Source organism: Tinamus guttatus, unplaced genomic scaffold (assembly GCF_059628265.1).
Source record: "Tinamus guttatus ecotype Peru unplaced genomic scaffold, ASM5962826v1 Tinamus_guttatus_pri_ptg000125l, whole genome shotgun sequence".
Taxonomy (NCBI): domain Eukaryota; kingdom Metazoa; phylum Chordata; class Aves; order Tinamiformes; family Tinamidae; genus Tinamus; species Tinamus guttatus.
The window spans coordinates 4,519,178-4,538,380 of NW_028288659.1; the positions used below are offsets into that span (position 1 = coordinate 4,519,178).

General features: G+C 40.2%; 1 protein-coding gene across 2 annotated transcripts in view; it reads right to left on the bottom strand.

Moving 5' to 3' along the window:
- The window catches only part of DGKI (diacylglycerol kinase iota), a 203,907-nt gene that overhangs the window by 31,992 nt on the left and 152,712 nt on the right, over positions 1 to 19,203 (bottom strand). For both annotated transcript variants that reach the window (XM_088521610.1, XM_088521611.1), the window contains exons 25-28: positions 18,981 to 19,050; positions 17,549 to 17,589; positions 15,809 to 15,936; positions 15,104 to 15,229 (exon numbers count right to left, since the gene is read on the bottom strand). In XM_088521610.1, coding sequence (XP_088377736.1) covers positions 15,104 to 15,229; positions 15,809 to 15,936; positions 17,549 to 17,589; positions 18,981 to 19,050 — 365 coding nt within the window. The remainder of the gene's footprint in view (positions 1 to 15,103; positions 15,230 to 15,808; positions 15,937 to 17,548; positions 17,590 to 18,980; positions 19,051 to 19,203) is intronic.

Here is a 19,203-nt window from a genome sequence, read left to right on the forward strand (position 1 = left end):
TATTTAGGCACACTTTAATGTGCACATATTTCAAAATCACATCATTTTTAAAATATGTATGTCATATATGTAGCTTTGTTTCATGCTTTGAAGTTAATGGATGAACAGTAATAAATCTAATAGATATTACTGTTCCTCCTAGCAGCATTTTCATTTGAAAGGCTTCTTCAAGCATCTCCTGGAATTCTGTAGCCTGGTTTCCTGAGGAAATAAGGTTTATATAATCACAGCACTTTAGTGTGTAGGTCTGTCTGCCTCACCCTAATAAAGTTTGAGCCTGTTGGCTGATTTTACCCACTGTTAGCAAAGCGAGGGAGACACAATTACTGCTTTCACAGGGGAAAGCAATAGCAAAAACTTTCACAGACAGCGAGGAAGACACAAAGAAAGAGAGGTTTTGAATATCTCAGGCACATGAAAGCCTCAGTGAGAGCTTCCATCTTTGAGATGCTATAGGATTAACCACAATAAACTTGTCCTCCTTTATTCCGTTACTCCCCAAAAGAGTTATTTTGGCAAAGGGTGGAAAAGTCCTTCTGCCCTCTCTGATAATTTCAGGTCATATATTTCAACAGAGGAAGGAATTTTCCAAATCATTCAACACTGGGCTAACTATACCAGTGAGAGTCTTGCTAGTAAGATAAGAAAGTGAAGCTGCTGAACCCTTTTGAAGTTTACACTATTATAATAGTGTTGGACATTTTATGCACTCTCTGGTCTACCCTATGCTTATGACAGGTTCCAGGGGAAGTAAAAATAAGTCTAATGATCTGCTCTGAACTACATACATTCATTCCACAGCCACAGGGGACTTTTCTGACAGCAAAAATTCAGGTGCATGCTCATATTTCTGGTCACACATCTCTCTCTCTGTTCTGTAAGGAGTGTGAAGGAAATACTATGGCAGCACCGGTCACCAAGGGGGTGTCCTAAGCAGAGTGTATTCTCAGCTGAGAAAATTCACTGAGTAAACATCTAGCTAGCTCTTGTTAGCTGCACTCTGAGCAAGAGACTCTCTCTGTGTTTTACTGTCATAAAGAAGTAAGTTATCATCATTCTCACAATCTTTATGTATTTAAATAAGTAGAAAGTGGTGTTTGGAGATACTGTAGCAGAGCTAATATGGTTCCATGATCTGTGGCAAAAATGATCTCAAGAAGAGGTTTTTATTTGTAAAAATTTTACTTTCCTTTACTTTTACTTTGCTTCTTTCTCTTTCTCTTTTCCTCTTTTCCTTTCTCTTTGTTTTTCTCTTTTCTCTATTCCTTCTCTCCTTCTCTTTCTCTTTTCTTCTCTCCCTTTCTCTCCTGTCAAAGTAAAAGGGAAAGAGAAAGAGAAGAAGAAAAAGAAAAAGGGAAAGAAAAGGAAAAAGGTTCAGACACCGCAATATACCATTCTTGGTGATTTCAGAATTGAAGTGGTTATTTCTCATTTCAACTGCTCCTTATTTGTGCTCTTATCTTGGTGAAAAATTAACTTGTAGAAGGGAGGTTAATTTCTGCCCCCCTTCTCCCACCCTTTCCAGAAGCAGACAGCAAACAGAAGTAGGCCAGACAAACTCCATGACTGCCTATGTTTTCTGAATTCTGAACTTAAATTAGCTCTTCTACGAGCAATGATTTTCCCCCATGCATAAGTGGGAAAGGAAGCCCTATTCCAAGTCAGCCCTCGCTGAACTCCTCCTGCTCCATTGCATGGAGGTGCCAGCCAGAGCTGTAGTAGAGGCCTAGGCAGAAGACCGGATAGCCGGCACTTGTAGCCTGAAATAAGACTGACTCAGGCCAAGAGCCTTCAGATTTTCTGCTATCCAAATTCTTCTCTGTAGCAGTAGCACTGTGAAAGTTTGCCCTGGGCTTCTGCTACCATCTACCCCAAAACAGATAAAAGCCAGTGAATGTAAGGAGAATCTGAGTTTAGTGAGTCATCACTCAACCACATAAGAAGCTTGGCTGATGCCCACAAATTAAGTGAAACTGCCCAAGTATCATACAATGTTCAAACTACCCTTCACATATCAAAACCTGGAAATAAGATACAAGGAAGTTACACCTTTACAGGGCAGAAGCAAACGGAGATTCACACGGCACTGCCTTCTGAAAGACGCCATGCCGAAAGGTGTCAGTCTGACTTTTCACCTGTCCTGATTTGACACACACTTTATGAAGAGCTCTTGCTGTAGCAGGTAGTTAAGGAGAAGACAAATACGATTATCATGATAGGGAAGAGGATCAGAAGGAAGAAGGGAAAAGCATGTTATCTATCTATCTCCTCTGTTTTATTTGCACTTAACTTGCACTCCTCTTTTTGCTAGAGGTGCTGCAGGAGCATTCTCCTTCTATTGCAGTGGCACGTTCTCCTCGAAGGGGAAAACAGCACTTGCAAGCCTCAGTCTACAAGGGAAAGCTGAACATTGCATGCTCACCAATTTCTTCTGCAAATAAAGCAGTATCTCTTGTGCATATACAAGATGCACAGAGATCTCCCAGCAAACAAAGAACAAATATTTAGCAATGCATAAAAAAAGCTTTAAGAATAATGCAAAAATCCCCTAATCATCTGCTCATTAGATGCTTCCACGAAACTGAAAGACTTTTGAAATTGAAGGAATGGGTCATGCTAATGTAAAACAGTGCTTCACAGTTAACAGTATAATCCAAAGCCAACTGGAATTTTTCCACTCACTCTTACTTTGAATCAATCCCTGGAAAAAAAAATCTAATCCCCAGCGTAGTCAAAACACCCTTCGGTATCATACGAAGCTTCCCCAAAAAGCTGAACACTCTCAGCTGTTTCCAAGGACGCTCCCCGATGTGCAAGCACTAGATTTATTCAGCGCTGGAGGGGTGAAAGAGGGAATATTCATTTCTAGGGAGGAAAGGGATTGTCACAATTTAGAGCATAGTCAACTGGGGTTTAAGAAGCTAGAGAAAGGCAGCCAGCCTCCAGCAGATGAATTCTAATAAAATTTCAGTAAATGGGTACATTATTCATGAAGACGAAAGCCCCTGGAGAAACAAACACAGAGCTGATGTAAAGCAGCTATTTTAATCAATAAACCTGTAGCTGAAACCATCTGCACCAGGCCTATTTAAAACCAGCCATTTACAATTTAAAGGCTGAATAACAATCTGTGTGCAGCAGTTCTGCTGCTTCTTAGGACTATTTCCTCCTTTCCCTGCTTCTGATTGTAATTCTGATTTTTTTTTGTAATGTGATTTTCTAACCGGCTCTGACAGTAGCTACCTGTGCCCAGTGCAGGGGAAGAGTCTTAGATTACATCCATTCCTTCTTATATTATGCGTACGTCTCTTCCTACCTGTAGCTGGCATCCCCCAGGTGTTTATTCACATATCCTCTGCTTGTAATCAAGTGAAAGTTTTAGTTTTCCAAGTTCAGTGTCAGCCAGCAGTGTACCCTTGCAGCAGTGAAGGCCCACTGCATACTGGGTTGTATTAACAAGAGCAAAGCTCTTGGAAGTGATTTTTCTCCTCTATTCCTTACCTGTGAGATTGCTTCCGCAGTTGTGTGTCCAGGTTTGGCCTTCCCAAACGCCAGACAGACAGACAGTTAGGGCCCATGGCATATGAGGAGAAGGTTAGGGAATGGGGGTTATTCCGTAAGAAAAGAATGATCAAACACTGGAAGAGGTTGTGCAGACAGACTGTGGAATCTCCATCCTTGGAGACAGCCTTAACTGAACTAGGCTAGGAAAAATAGGATTTAACTGGACCTGTTTCAGCAGGGATCTGGTTACATGAGCTTAGGCTTCCTTCCCAATCCAAATTATTCTCTCCACAAAGCTTTTTGCTGTAACTATCTCAGCCTTCTTGTAATTTCCTCACATATATTTCTCAATGACGATGGTAATACTATCTGAAGAGTAACACACATGGCAAAGTGCTGACCGACAATGTTCCTGCATTTAAAAAGATCCATCCAAGGTAGCTGTTATCTTGCAAGAATCCATTCAGAGATGTCCTATGCATCCGAACGAATAGTTTGGAGAGCCTAATTTTGCTGTCTGTAAAAGGCAAAGACAGGAAGCTTTTCTGACATCTCTCAAGCTGCTGCCTCGTCTCTACCTGCACATAAGTCATTGCCCAACATAGCTCACAAGCAGAATAATGTGTAGCAATGTAGCCTTTTGCTTCGTACAAAAACAAGGGCAACTCCAGTGCATTCCTTGATGTGTATTAGGCCCTTACATATCACCCTTATATTGTCCCATATCTTTTCCCACTGCTAATTTTTTTTTAGTTCTTTACATTTGCATCATTTCTCTGCCCACTGAAAAAGACTCTGAATGAAGTATAATTGTAACATGATTATACTTTACGTTGTAGTGACATCCAGAGGACTTTCCTGGGAATTGCTACTTGGCAGGGAAATAAAAGATTCTCAGGACAAAACCAGGTGTAAAGCCAAATATGTTTAAGATTTGTTTTAAAACAAAACCAAACAAAATGGTAAAAAGAGATAATGTTCTAATATTTGAAAAAAAAGGCAAAGAAATCTGGTTGTTGGTTGGTGGGGGGGAGGGAGAAGGCTTTTATAAATGAACAGTGGGATCACTATAGAATAATTCCAGCTGAATACTTAACACTTCTTTCTCTTATCACCACATCACACCAAAGTACCTCAGAAGAATATAAGACACTAGTTTTGAAGAGAGCCTGATCCAGAGCTCTTCTTCCCTTTCAGATTTGAATCAAGTCTTTGCAGCCCTCACTGAACCACTTGTTGGCTGCCTGATCTGGGAAGCAAAACGCAAGCGAGAGGCAGTAGCTGATGCGGCTGTAGCCCTAAAAGAATATGAAATGGGATATAGCCACACTGTACAATTTTCAGGTGAAATGACAGGCAGCCAAGGGACTCGATGTCATTTCAAGCAGCTCTTTATTTAAAACTACATAAAAAAGCCATGGAACAAGAATGAAAGGAGCTCGGTATATGCACTGCCCTAACCTTCTATATGAAAAAGGAATAAAATGTTCAGCACAGTCTGGCAGCAAATTCATCTGACTCCTTTTCTTGACTAATGATCTGTGTACCTCTTCCTGGAAAAGAGTATTCTAGGGGTCATTTTGCTGTGACTGTGACTTTTTATTTAACCTAGAGAAAGGAATTATTCTGGTATCTGCAACACCATGACAAGCACACTGCTGGCTTGTCAGGCCCGCTCCAATCCAGCACTCATATAATCACCAGCTTGGCCCTCGGGCTAGATGGAGCTGAAGTGCATCATCTGCCTGATATCCTAAGGCAGGTTCCAAATAAACCCAGGCCACTTTGGCTTTCTGAACAATCTTGAAGCTACCCTAAATGCTGTGTTTGTTACCACAGAACAAGCCAGCAACTCCTGTCAAATTGCCCTTAGTGGTTTGGGAGGAAGGGAAGTTAAAACACAGGAATACTTCAGAAACAGATTCTTTCAATTATGTCTGTACATGAGTGGCCTAATTTTCAGAAGTGCCGCCAAGTAACCCTCAGTTCTTACATTGCCTGTCATTCAAAACATAATGCCATGACTTCAGTTACTTTGGATAGCACACTCAACTAGATAAAGAAATACAGGTCTTCCTCTAACCCTAGGCAAAGCTGAATTGCGGATTCCTGCACACACCTGCTATGGAGCAATTAGTGGAGAATAAAACTTGTAATGGCAGTTTCAGATAGGGTTTTGTGCTGCACTTTTAGAGGCCTGGCGTAGAAACAAGAATGCAGGAGTCAGGGTTAAACTGTCTAGAAGACACTTCTGGCTCTCTGACTTCAGCTCTTGGCATAATTTCACCAGGTCCATCTGTCCCTGCCTACCCATGGGCATTAACACTGCCAGGAATCTCAGTAAATCTCTGTGCTATGTCCCACTCCTTGTGTATTTCCCTCCCCCTTACCTCTGTGCCACAACTGCAAAACGCTTGCTCAGTCTCAGCTACTGAGTTAAACTTGCTGGTTCCAGTGCTCCTTTTCCAGCACGGTGGAGCAGCTGCCAGGGAGATAAGAGACGGCTTTTCTCTTTCTACCTTCCATGTTCTTAAGATTTCAGATTTCCCTTTGCAGCTTCCAAAGAGGCACCCATTTCCCCCACTGCAGGCAAGTGCCCCGACCACCTGCTGCTTGGCAGTGCAATGCTTGGCAGCATTTTCCCTGCAAAGGAATTCCTGTATGCACCAAAGAACCTCTGCCCAACACAAGAACACTAAATTCAGACCACTATAATAATTCAGTAAGTAGTTTTTGTTTCAACAAGGCAACATTTGCCAAAAGAGAACCTCCCTTCTAGTTCATGGGGTAAAGCAAACACTCGGGTCAAAATATTGTTCCCATCTTTATGCAAGCACTCTGACCTTCGTGACTCTAAAATGCTAAAATGCAAAGCTCAGAAAATGACCTGTTTTCGTATCACTCTTCTCTGCCTTTAGCTTTTCTTAAATGGTATTTTGATATTTGGCTTTCCAGTTTCTAGACAGAGCAGAAATCAGAACATGCAGATATCTAAATAACAGAAGAAAACTGGGAAAAATTAGCACAACTTTGACTTTTGGGAGTGTACTATAGACAATTCAAGCAAAGCAGTACTTGTATGACTATTTAAAGCAGTTACTTCTATTCTCTTTGCAAGAGAACAGAATCTCTCTGTTCAACCATAATATAAAAATATGAATGGGATATGAATAAATACTGCTTGAATGCATATTATTAAATGTCCTAGTATGAAAGCTTGGACATACTATGTATTTTAATATGTGCATTACATATGTACAAGAGTGAGATGCTATATTCATTCATATGTCCTTAAGCTCTAACAGCTTATTAGTTTGGCTTTGATAAGACAGCTCAATACTGACTGAGAGTACATTAAGAACTGGTCTCTCCTCCGAGCAGATGGCAGCTCCTTATGGCAGGGACTGAACACATGGACACAGGCTTGCCTAATCCTGTCCAAAGCTTGGAAAACTAGAACCTGATTTTTTTTTTTTTTAAGTCTTGCTTCAGCTCTTGCATACACATAGCAAGCACATACAAACACAAATATAGATAACATAAAAATGCAAAGTTCATTTCTTTTCCGGGCTTTAGTGGATTGAAAGCCTAGAGTGCTAGGGAATATTTACCCTATAATTATAATGGTCATTAAAGCAATACACACAAGCCCAGAAGAATCCACACTCGCTGTCAGTCATCCTATATTACTGTAGCAAACCACAATAGTCCCTCTTTCAGTGCCTTTAAAATCCCTGGGAACCCTAGGTCTGCTGTTTCCATGCTACAAAGCCAAAAAGAAATCTGCTCATATCCCACAGTGGCGTTAGCAGCCACTGCCCTTCTCTTGCCTGGTGCAGTTATCACAAGCCTGAGGCTTGCAGAGAAGCAGGACTCCCTAAAGATCAAATTACCAAATGTAATTCTCTTAACTAGACAAACAGAAAGCAATTGTACAAAAACTATCTTGATATCTTCCCCGACCTTCTTGGCTATGGAGCTGCTCTATTTCTCAGCACAGATTCACTCCAGAAGCTAAAGCAAGCAGGGATTTTTTTTTTTTATAAAAAGAAGACTGGAAAAAAAGAATGAGACAAGAAATGAAACAAGAAAGGAGAAGAAAGAGCTCTTCTATTCTGGCCTTGGCAATCAGCCAAACAGAGGGAGGAAGACATACCTGTTATAGTAAACAACCTAAAGAAAACAGATGCACTCAACTATCTGCACTCTGTTAATACCAACTTCATCCTTTAAATACATTCCAGCAAAAACTTATACTTCACTTTGAAAAATCATTTTCTTCCTCTTATATAGTAAGAAAATTCAAAAGCCATTTTCCAGCTAGACAGTAGTAAACTTTTTATAAGACGCTATGTAGGTCTCCTTGGCCAAGTGCATATACTCTGTTGTTTGAAATCCACCTAAGGAGAAGCAAAGAGAAGGGACTACTAGCCTTTCCCTTTTGCAGAGTGGAATGCCAATCAACAAGCAAGACCTCTCTACGGAAGCCAATTTGTAGTCTCATGGTGTGTAGGAGTGTTTTGCATGTCACAGACTGCCAAAGCAATTTGTCAGCAGGGTGAATTTCCTCAGCTGCGCATCAGGTGTTGAGATGCTACAAAAATCATTAAGAGCCTTCATTCTGAGGATTGGGAGAGGTGGGTGGGAAAAGAGGAAGCTAGAATCCCATCCAATCCACTGGAGGGATCTTCACTGTGAATAATAAAATGATTTGCTAATAAGTACTGATGAGAAGAAAACATCCTACAGGATGCAGTAGAGGATGTACTCTATTTCCATCAGATATTGAACGGGCAGAAACACAGACCCACCTCATCAGATATGCCTATTGTTTTTAAAACCCCTTAGCAATTGAGCATCTCAACAGCAAGGGCCTGAAGACTTAATTCTGGAAGAAAACAAACACTATTTGCATTGCATGGGGATATGCAAATTAGGTACATATGCAAATTAAAACCTAATTCTATTTTCTTCCTTTTCTAACTAGATTTAACAAAGCAAAGAACAAGACGCCATCTTAAAGTTCAGTACCACTGGGAACAGGTTGTCAAGATGATGGGTCTAGGCTCTGCACATGCCAAATTCTAATGACTGATGCTGAAATTGTAATAAATCAAAAACTTGCATTTTCTACATACCAGCTTTCTGTAGATATGGTCAGACTTCAGCAGGGATGACATCAAAACCCTACTAATTAACAGGGGAGCAAGTCAGTAAGGAAGGTTTTCCATGAATCCAATCACTTGCAGGAGACAAAAGAAGTTACTAGTAGCTCATACTAAACGATTTGCAGAATTACCTTATTCTCACTGTTTGCAGATGTTTCTTAGGTCTGTCAGAGGGAATCACTATACAGCCATAACATATTCCCTGACATAAATGGGAATTTATTTGGTTACATTTTCCCTAGTCCTGTTTCTGTATTCCCTGCCTCAGAGCAAAATGTCGGAATTCTTCTGTGTGCAGAAGCATCCCTGAGACAGTAACAACACAGCTGAAGTAATGCAGAGCCCCTGGATACTGAGCTGCTCACAGACACAGTGGCTGAGTTTGGGTCTATGGGATACACTCCGGATATAGGAAAAGTGCTCATGTAAGTTGTGTAAGTCATCTCAGGTAAGCCCAAATAGTCCATAGCTATTTTGCACCATTTCATGCTAGCTAACAGAATCAAACTGCCAAGTAAGAAATCTGAAGAGATTTAATGAAAACGAGAGGAGAGAACAGGGAGAGGGAGAGGGAGAGGGAGAGGGAGAGGGAGAGGGAGAGGGAGAGGGAGAGGGAGAGGGAGAGGAGGGATGATGGTCTACCTAGAGTCAGTCTAGAAAATATGTTTGGATGCCACCATTTTGCCCCATCCGCTGTGATTTTAATATTGTTTTCCTCTCTAAACTGTGTTCCCATTTCTAAATAGTCTGGAATTCCTTCACCCAGCCAAGACCACAGTGACCACCACTAGAACTAGAAATATTGGGGAAAAGCGGCCATGGATTAAATAACAGTTTGGGAGAGGCTCAAGGCTAACCTGTGAATGTATATTTCTTCAAAATTCTTTCTTGTAGCTTCATGACAAATCATTTGAACAGACCCATACAACAGGACTTGGGGTTGATATACGAGCAGGCCAAAAGCAAAATGAAAATATCTTTAAAAAAATAGAAAAGCTGAACACTAAAATAAGCTACCAGATAGTAGCAGGTATTAGCAGCTGTCCTTAAAGAAACTTTTGAAATCCCACAGGCTGCAAAAAAGCCAGGACACAGAGTGCAAAACAGGGCACAGAGTGAGATTCAAAACAGCACAGGGCACAGAGTGAGATTTTTCTTTGCTGTCAATCTGGAAAGAGAATGAGTTACCCTGGAAAGTATTTTTATTCACAGTGCTACAGCCTCCAGATTGTTCTTATATTCAATGACTGTACCACAAAATAACTATCCTTTATTTGAGTAACTATTTCCTAAATTGAGTATACAAAGAAAATAAGAGATTCAAAATATTTCTGGCAGTGTCTGCTTTTAAAAACATAGGCATCACACAGAAAATAAAACAAAACAAAACAACATACTCCATTCTGTCAGCCAAAATTCTACTTATTTTAGAGCCTTGCTATTGTTTGTCAAGCTGTTATTTTTTTTCTGGATGGAAACAAATGAAGATTCAAAACAAGTTATTCAAGGATTGCCAAAATTCTGTTACATTTTTGTTGTTACATTGTAAGCTTTTAAAGGAATGAGAAAGGATGGACTTTTTTTTTCCTTTTTCCCAGAATGGCAAATGTATGTCTTTAAAATAGAGTGCCAAAGAAAAACAGTAATTACTCAGTTTTTCTCCTGAACAAACTCAGAAGCAATGAGGAAGAGGAAAATAAAAGTCTTGGAGTGTATGGAGAGAATTAATATCCACACCAAGAGCATAAAATGCGTGAAAGGGACTATTTACCATGCCTGGGCACAAGAGCGTAGAACAATTAACAGGTGCCTTTTTTGTCAAGAAAGTCTCCAGAGATGGGGATACAGGAAGATCTACAGCAATAACTGAAGAAAAAGCTTTCCTAGTGTTGGATGAATTGTAGCTTCCACCTGGAATTTACACAAGATTTAAAATATTGAGACTACATCTTGCTGACAATAGTGAGAGATTTTAAAATGCATGGCCAGACCTCACACTGAGATGCATCATTTTTCTCTCACTCAGTCTCACTCTGGGAACCTGCTTTCTCTCAGAACAATTGCTCATCCATTTGCTATAGTCATTTAAAAATGTTTGCTTGCTTTAAAGTACGTTCCTTATTTAACTTACATTTACCTTTGTCTGAACCATTCCTTGCTGTCTTTCGTCTCATTTTTCCTCATCTTTGAGAACTCATCTTCCCTTTCACTAGTACTCCCTTTTTTTTGTTTTTAATTCCCCCTTCCTGGTGAGCAGTGGAAAGATGCTTTAGGCAGCCCTTTCTCATTCTCCACATTATGTAGAAAGAATGGTGTCTTGAAAGCTATTTGTAAAAGCACCTAAGACAACAAAAGGAAAGAATTAAATAGACACTGCATTTTGCTATCCTCGCATCTCTAGTTATAAGGATTACAGGGAAAGTGAGGTGGTGATTTATGCCACTGCTCAAGAAAGATTTGTCTGAAAGTAATCACTAGTCATATCGCCTCATCTGGCATTTTAAATAATGCAAAAGCCACTTGTACAGATGTCCAAAGTGGTGACTAAAATATATGCACCTTACTCTTATCAGCTTAAGTTTGTAAACAGAACATGAACTGAATCAAACAGCAAACTAATTTGGATTGTACTATCAAACCACATCAGGTCAGACTACTCCGCAGATATTTAGCAGTTGATGTTGAGTTTTCCAGTGCAAGGGTTTTGTTGAAACATCTGATTTTTTTAGAGTTTTCACTGACATCAAACTCTGAACCTTTAAATATTCACCTACCACTTGGCATCTCTAGCCTAGGATTTTCAAATGCAAGTGACCTCTTTACATTTTCTTAACTCTGTCATCAGATGAGCACTCCTTTTCTTCTCTACATGCAAGCTTGCATCCCTGATGCTCTTCTCACTTTGTTTCACACAGAGATTTTTACTAGAGAAAACAAAACAAAACAAAACTTGTAAGGTCTGCACTGTCATATCAATTTCCTCAGCAATGATATGATTCTTGCAGTTGAGATAAAACACTTGACATTCTACTTCCCTCTCAAGAACTAGGTCATTATTCTTCGTAAAGTGGTGCCTAGATGATATTACTAGCTACTTAATGTCCATCTAGTGCAAAGAACTGAAGCTACCTTCAGTCCCTGTTGGTATTTTTTCTCTTTTCTTGTTAACAGGGCCAGAGGGTATTCTGGCCAGGTTTCGCCTACCCTTCACGAGCCATGTACTCTGTGCAGGCAATGCTTCTAGCAGCCCTGGAAGCACATTACCTTAACATCTGGGTAGATGTTAGAAAAATGGTTATTCCTGCTCCAAACAAGTAGCAAATGAAGCACTCGTTTAAAAAAGCAAAAATTTAACTCACTTAAAAAAAAAAAAAAACTTCTTTTGCTCTTTCTCACCAGACAATAAGTCGACAAACACAAAACTAGGAACAGAAATACATGGCCAACAATGAATGCTTGCGACAGGCTGTAAGGCAATGATCACCCCCACCTCCCCGCGCCATCTGACCGCAGGGTATGACAGGATGATGAACCCCCTCCACGGTCAAAGTTAAAAGTCTAATTACATGTTTCAGTGGAGTCCGGCCAGAATTCCTAGCTATTTTCAGGATCAAGCACCCGAGTAATTGTCTCCCTGTTGGTTCTTTGGATGCACCTTTCACACTGATTTGATGTTCCTATTAAGTGGTGATCTGGCCCACCGCCCAGTTACTGCATCCACATTTCAGGTCTCACATCCTTCCCACTCCTCACATTAGTCACACGTCAAAGCGCAAGCAGAAAGGGCAGGAGGATGGAGGAAAACATGAAATTAATCAAATGCCACCTGAAAATTAATTAACACGAAATTCTCCTAATTAAAAACAGAAGGTTAATGAATTTTCTTTCAAAAAGGCCCCCTTCCTCAAAACCATTAAAATCAAATTTCTCTTTACCTCAACAGCTTGTGATCACAAGCAATATCAAACATCCTAATTGTTTCTTAGATCACATATCCTCTTTTCCGCTTTCACTGACTAAAGTCACCTAAGGTAACTACTTCCACACTTTTTCTTTTCAGCTACGCTCCTCTCTTCTCAGAAAGCACTACTTCATCTTAAACAAGACATATTCATATTGTGATTACAGAGACACTGCAAGAAGCCCATAGCCACAGTATGACAATCTGTGATCTAATTTGCTCTTCATATCTGAGGGTCATTGCAATTTCTTGTTTGGAAGAGAAACAACCACCAAAAATAGCACCAGGACACTATCCAACAGCATTATCCTTTTGACTCCTCTCTAAGGCCCTTCCAGCTGGACACATTTTCATCCCATTCGTTTTCCTACTTAATGTCACCATCCTTGTCCCTTTGCCTCAGGCATCTGATTGTCCCCTACGCTCCTGTTCTCCTGATTCCATCCCCTAATCTGACTCTCCAAGTTCCTGCACGCATTCCCTTTCTCGCTTCCACTCCTTCCTCTGCCTCTTACAACCCTCTTGACTGTTTTCTATACAGCTTTCCTCACCCATCTTCATTTTACCACAATTGCTACCTTCTCTTTTCTCCTTGTTATGGGAGATTAGGATGTGAGCAGCAGAACCTTCTCCTCTCTCTCCTCTTTCACTCAGTAACTGCGGGCAGACCAGCAGCCAGGATTAATCACAGAGGAGCTCTAATTAACAGCTCTGCTATGTTCCATGCTATGGACCAGAGGAAAACTAGGGAATGGAGATTTTGAATCCAAGATGTCTCCAGTCTGCATGACAACCTCAAACCTAGGGCAAACTCAGACGCGCTTTTCTCAAGACAGCAAAGGGCATTTTTGTGGTGTTAGAATTATTAAATAAACTTGAAAACTTCATTGCAGTGCACTAACAGCACCAAAACGTCTCATGAAAAGAACTGTTGCTTTTGTTATTTGTTTGTTTTTAAAGGAATAATTTTTCCTGAATCTTTCAAACAACTGACCTTTTCGCAGAAGTTTTAAAAAAGTAAAAGAATCAATCAGAGATTGTGTCTTATAATGAAAATCTAGCAAAACCATTAAAGTTTAGAGAGACTATAAATGCAGCAGTACCTTACAGTAGACAGTGGCAGGTATGCTTTATTCTGGCAGTCCTACTGACTTTGTCTGTAATTAATAAATCTATTAGATAACTTAATTGTTTCAGATAAGCAACCACTTCCAGTCACACCCTGGTAAAAAAAATTATTCTTCTTACTAGCTATGAGTTAGTTCACATGCTGCCACCATATCTCCATACAGCCTAAAAATGTCTTTCTTTGGGCCCTGTGATTCTAGCCTGTTGAAAGCTGCATCTCAGTTCACTATCTTTGGCACTGTGAAAAACACAGAAAGAAGAAGTGATCCAGAACCATCCAGAGTAACAGAATACACCCCAGATGTCCATTTCCTGGCAGTGCTACAGAGATGCTAGACTACCTTTCCAGACCACAATACTTCCTTCTCATCCAACAGTTTCCAGTTTGCTGTATCCTTTTTCCATCCATCACCAACTCTGCAGCAACACAGCCTCCTGTCCACACTGCATCTGCCCTGGAGTACTAATCTTCAAGCAAACTCATTCCACATACATCTGAGACAGAAGGTCTAACTAAACTAAGAACGACATGGTCAGTAGTTTTAATTTTTCTAGATAAAGCCTTTAAAACTTGTCCATAGGGATCCAGATACAGCAGAACTAGAAACATAAGAAGTAACATAAGAATATGAATATAAGTTATGTACTGGGTGAAAAAAAATATCACTAGAATTCTTTAAAGCCAACAACAAAGTTCAGATGATCTAAGCTTCAGTAGTGAATACAGATCTACTGATAACTTTGAAAATCTCAGCCAAAACGTCCAAAAAGCTGAGCACCACATCTGAAATAGACCAGGCAAATAGGAGATGCTCTTGCACAAACCTGAACCTAACAACCAGGACTACAGTAGTGGAAATATCTTACCTTAGAGAATGACAGCAGCAAAGCAGCTATTTAGTTGGCTGTCACCTAGAATGGTGTCATTGGTTGAAGATAATATTAAAATCATTGCCTATGTTTCTGAAAACAAGCAATGATTATAGTAGTTTCTGCTTCTGGGCATAGAAACTGAACCTTAAGAGTACTTTGATCCTTCTCATAACCCATGAAGGTTCCTTTAACTAGAACATTAGGCATCCAAAATAATCTATTTACTTTTCGAAACCTGGATCTACATTTTAAGTGTGTTGGGTGCTGTAGAGAAAAAGAAAAGGCAAGAATTTGCAGTAGCAGAGAAGGAGGATAAAATAAAAGGGAGGTGCAAAATAGAAGTAGCAAAAGGACGTCTGTATAGTTTATTATGTCAGCATAATTTTTTAAGCTTAAGGGAGCCACTAAGAGCTGTCTGTGGTGATGGTGATAGCGCAGCATCAAGCAGATAAACGCAGAGGGCTCTTACTGCAGCATGTGTGTCTGGCTGGCGTCCTTTTGTTTGTCAGGTACCTCGTAGTGCGGGGAAATCTTGCCGAGGCCGCTATCGCTCAGCATCCTCTTTCGAACTGCAGGGTTCCACCGATCTGATATTCTAAGGAAGGAAGAAGGAAGAGAAAGGAATTCAACCCTCAGAAATTACCTCTTGGGCTCCAGTTGAAAGATTTCTTAGGCTTATTTGTTCCCAGTATTTTTCAGCCTACAGTGAGGTAAATTAGCTTAATGGACTGAGTGTGGGATTGTTCATAAAGATGAATAGGAGCATTTCTGGTCTGCTGAGAGGATGAGGAAAAGCAGAGAAACTTCACTGCCATTCTCGCAGCACAGAGGGTTTCAGGGCCTCCGGCACAGGTGTCACAGCCTTGACTATGTAGAGAAGGGGGTTGTAACTTGATTGACAAAAGTTTATGCCAGGGACAGATTTACTCAGAGCGTGTGAGGAGGTTGAAAGGTGTTGAAGACACCTCCTCAGTCCTGTTGCTAACTCCAGGAGATGGGATGGAGCAGATATTATTCCACTGCCTTTCTCTCACTGCTGTGGCTGCATCTGATCCTGTCCCCAAATCCCTACCTAGTATCTTCCCTTTGACACATGTCCCCACCCTTCAGAGAGCAGGAAAAGAAACAGATAACTCTAAAATGGCTGCGGAAGGCCATATCCAGCAACACTCACCCAGAGGCCTGCTCCACTACCAGATCAGGCATTCCTGGTGGCGTCCCCACCTGCTGTGACATTACCAGCTCTGGGTCCAGAATAAAAATCTCGTCCTGCGAAATTTCTGTCACAAAGTGCAAATGTTCCTGTTGAAGTGATACAAGGAGCAAATAATGAACCTGCAGCATCACTGGTTTCTCAGAAGCTATAAAAAATGAGCCTGACAAGCATTCAATCACACACTTTGCCTATGTATTTTTGTACACACACCTAATAATGCCTGTCTCACTGAAATTACCAACAAGGATTTTATTAATTTCAGTGGAAACAAGATTTTCCCAACAGCAAGCACTGCAATCTCAGCAATGTTTAAAAGGCCACTGCTCAGTCACCCTCTCCTATCAACACCATTCACCTGAAAACTAGAGGCCTTCCCAAACAGCTGAGGCTGGTGTTCCCAGCTGAGTTGAGGACCAGCACTTCGGGTCTGTCCTCAGCTGACGGCTAACAGAAATTTTCATCTTTGGGGATTCATTTCCAAACCTCCACTGTTCGTCCATTGTGGTTTTGCATCTCCACTATCATGCTCCCTCCTCTCCTTGCTTCAAAGTTCATCTCTCAACTCCTCTTTTTGGTATTTGTTTTCTTAATCTAGGACACAAAAGTCTCCTTCCCCTTCAAAAAAGCATTCACTGCAAGCGGGCCTCTCTAAGTAGGCGAATGGACAGAAAACCTCCCCTGCTTCATTCACTGGGACCATCACACAGCATTGTTTTCTTCCTCACAGAGACGGGTAGCCAAGCGGTAGGAGGAAAAGATGACAATTTGAACAGAGTCAGAATTAAAGCAGTGCAGAATAAGGCAAACAAAATCACATCCCCCAATTTAATTTGTAAGACTTTATCTTCCTCATCCTTGCTCTTCAAATGTTAAGGTACAACTTCATCAGCGTAGCGACATGGTTGTGTGCTCAGAAGCCCTTTCGGAGGTTACATTGAACCTGGAAGCTCCAATCTAAAGCCATGCCTACTACTGCTCAAACTAAACCACCAGCTGGTTTTGCTAGGAAACAGTCATATGCTCAAAGAATTCAGAAAGAGCTTCCATAACTCCCAGGGGGACAGGATACAGATGACCAATATGTGAAATCATCAGTTTACATTTAATGCTGAGCCATTAATTGGCCTGTTTTGGCTATAAATCAGGAACACCAAAAGCTCTGTAAAATGTTCACATTGCCTTACAGAAAACATACTTAGATTGTCAAACCTATACCATAAGTCTGAATCCAATAAACCCACACATGGTTTAGGGGTTCCTTGGAGTATTTGATGAAGCTCTGGTCAAAACTCTAAATTTGCCACCTCATATGAATTTCCATAGCTATTGTATGGCACACACAAAGAATTCAGATTTCAAGTGAGCTAAAAGCAGCAGTGAAAAGATAAACACAAGGATTCTCCTGTCATGCGGATGTCCTTAGTAAGATATGATAACAAAAGGAAACCTAGCAAATTATAATTTGTACATCAGATTGTTAATAATCAAAAGGGAAGATGATCAGAAGAAATGAATCTTCAGTGAGTTCAGGGAAACAATGAATTATAACAAACGAAAGTGGCCCAGAATATTTACTTTTCACAAAACACCAACAGAAATTTACAATCCACATGAGGAGTAGAAGATAAGTCATTTTAAGCTACATCTGACAGAGCTTTAAAAAATATCCACAGAAACAGCAACAGAATTGAGCTTTACCTGAGATCTGTCAATACGGTAAAAACGATCAGCAGAAGTTGCTGCAATAAAAGGAAATGAGAGAGCAGTAAGGAAACTGGTCTGGGCAGAACTGAATGACCAAGGGGAGCTGAGTTAACATCAGTGCCACGTAAGACAATTTTGGTGTCAGCTAAGCCACATCAGTTTCATAAGAATAGAACATTATTCCTCATCTCCAAAGTCCTATCCCATCATGTAGTTACTCTAAAGTTGAGGTTTAACAAAACCATGCTAATGGCAATTATTAACTTGAAATAAATACTCAAAGAACATAAATACCAGATTCCCCCCATAAGAATACTTACAATAAGACATTGTTACATTAAAAGACTGTAATAGAAAGGTCTGCATTCTTCTAATGGGAGTACAACCAGAGCATCCTAAAATTCATGAGTCCAAAAGCATTAATTCAATTTTTGAACCTAAAGACCAATAAAATGCTTAGGAACTCCTTATAAATCAAACACTTGGCCCACAAATTGCCACAGGAATTCATTCCAAATTTCAAATACATTCAAGTAATATTTATTCTACTCAAAGACAACACATGAAAAGATGGGTGATTCACCAATAAAGTATCTGTTATGAATCTTGTCACTATGAAGTAATTTACACCACTAAAGCCATAAGTATTTTACGACCTACAATGTGCTATATCAGGTGCAATTTATTTATTTGTATAGTTTCTGTTTGGCATTTAGTTTGGCTAGTGAAATCACAGATTCATTCACGCCAGCAGCACAGTGATGTGGCACCATAGTTTTTGGCACTGTAACACAGCACTACATCTCTCATAACATAAAAAATAAATGAGTCTAGCCATTTAGCACTCTCCAAAACATACACATATCCTCAACACATCTTACATCAATTTAATTCATGAGAGAGAAGGAAGGGTAGGTAGAAACTGGCTACCATAAATTATTTTACTTTCAGATAATAAAATATTCAGTCTTCACATGCTGTAGCTTTTGCAAAAGCAGATGTCATTCATTTCAGTCATTAATATCAGCACTCTGGAGCTTGATGCAGTGCCCAAATAAGTTGTCTGCTTTGACAAAATTTGAAGTGCAGTTCTCCAGAAAGTTACAGGAAGTGCAGTTTTTCAAGGAAAGAGAGAGACATTTTCATTTAAGTCAAATAGTATTTGATCCAAATCTGTAGCAACTTTTGGAAGAACATGTCTCCTAGGGCCATAATGCAATAGCAGACATTTTAAAGCCCCACTTCATTTTTCAGAGAAGAAAAGAGGGCACCTCCTCCCTTTTTTGGTTTTTTTTTTTTTGGCCTGCTCAGTACAACAAGAAGCAATGGTTACCTTTTCGTATTAATATCCTTGGATATGCTATCCTTCAGATGCATGTCAGAAGCAAGCCGTATGCTAGGCAAAACAGAAGGAAGATGCACTTACCATCTAGGAAGCACCATCTAGGAGAGAGCCTCTGAACAGAAAGTACTCTTGGGAAAGAGCTTTCTTGGTCCTGGATGGATCAAAAATGATATTTTAAAAAGTTCCCCTAAAATAAAAATTGACTCTTTTTTGTGTGTGTGTGTGGGAGGGGAGTAGTCTGAAAGGGACTATTTCCTATTCTGTAATTTTTCTATATTTCTTTGCTGACAATGCACAATGTATA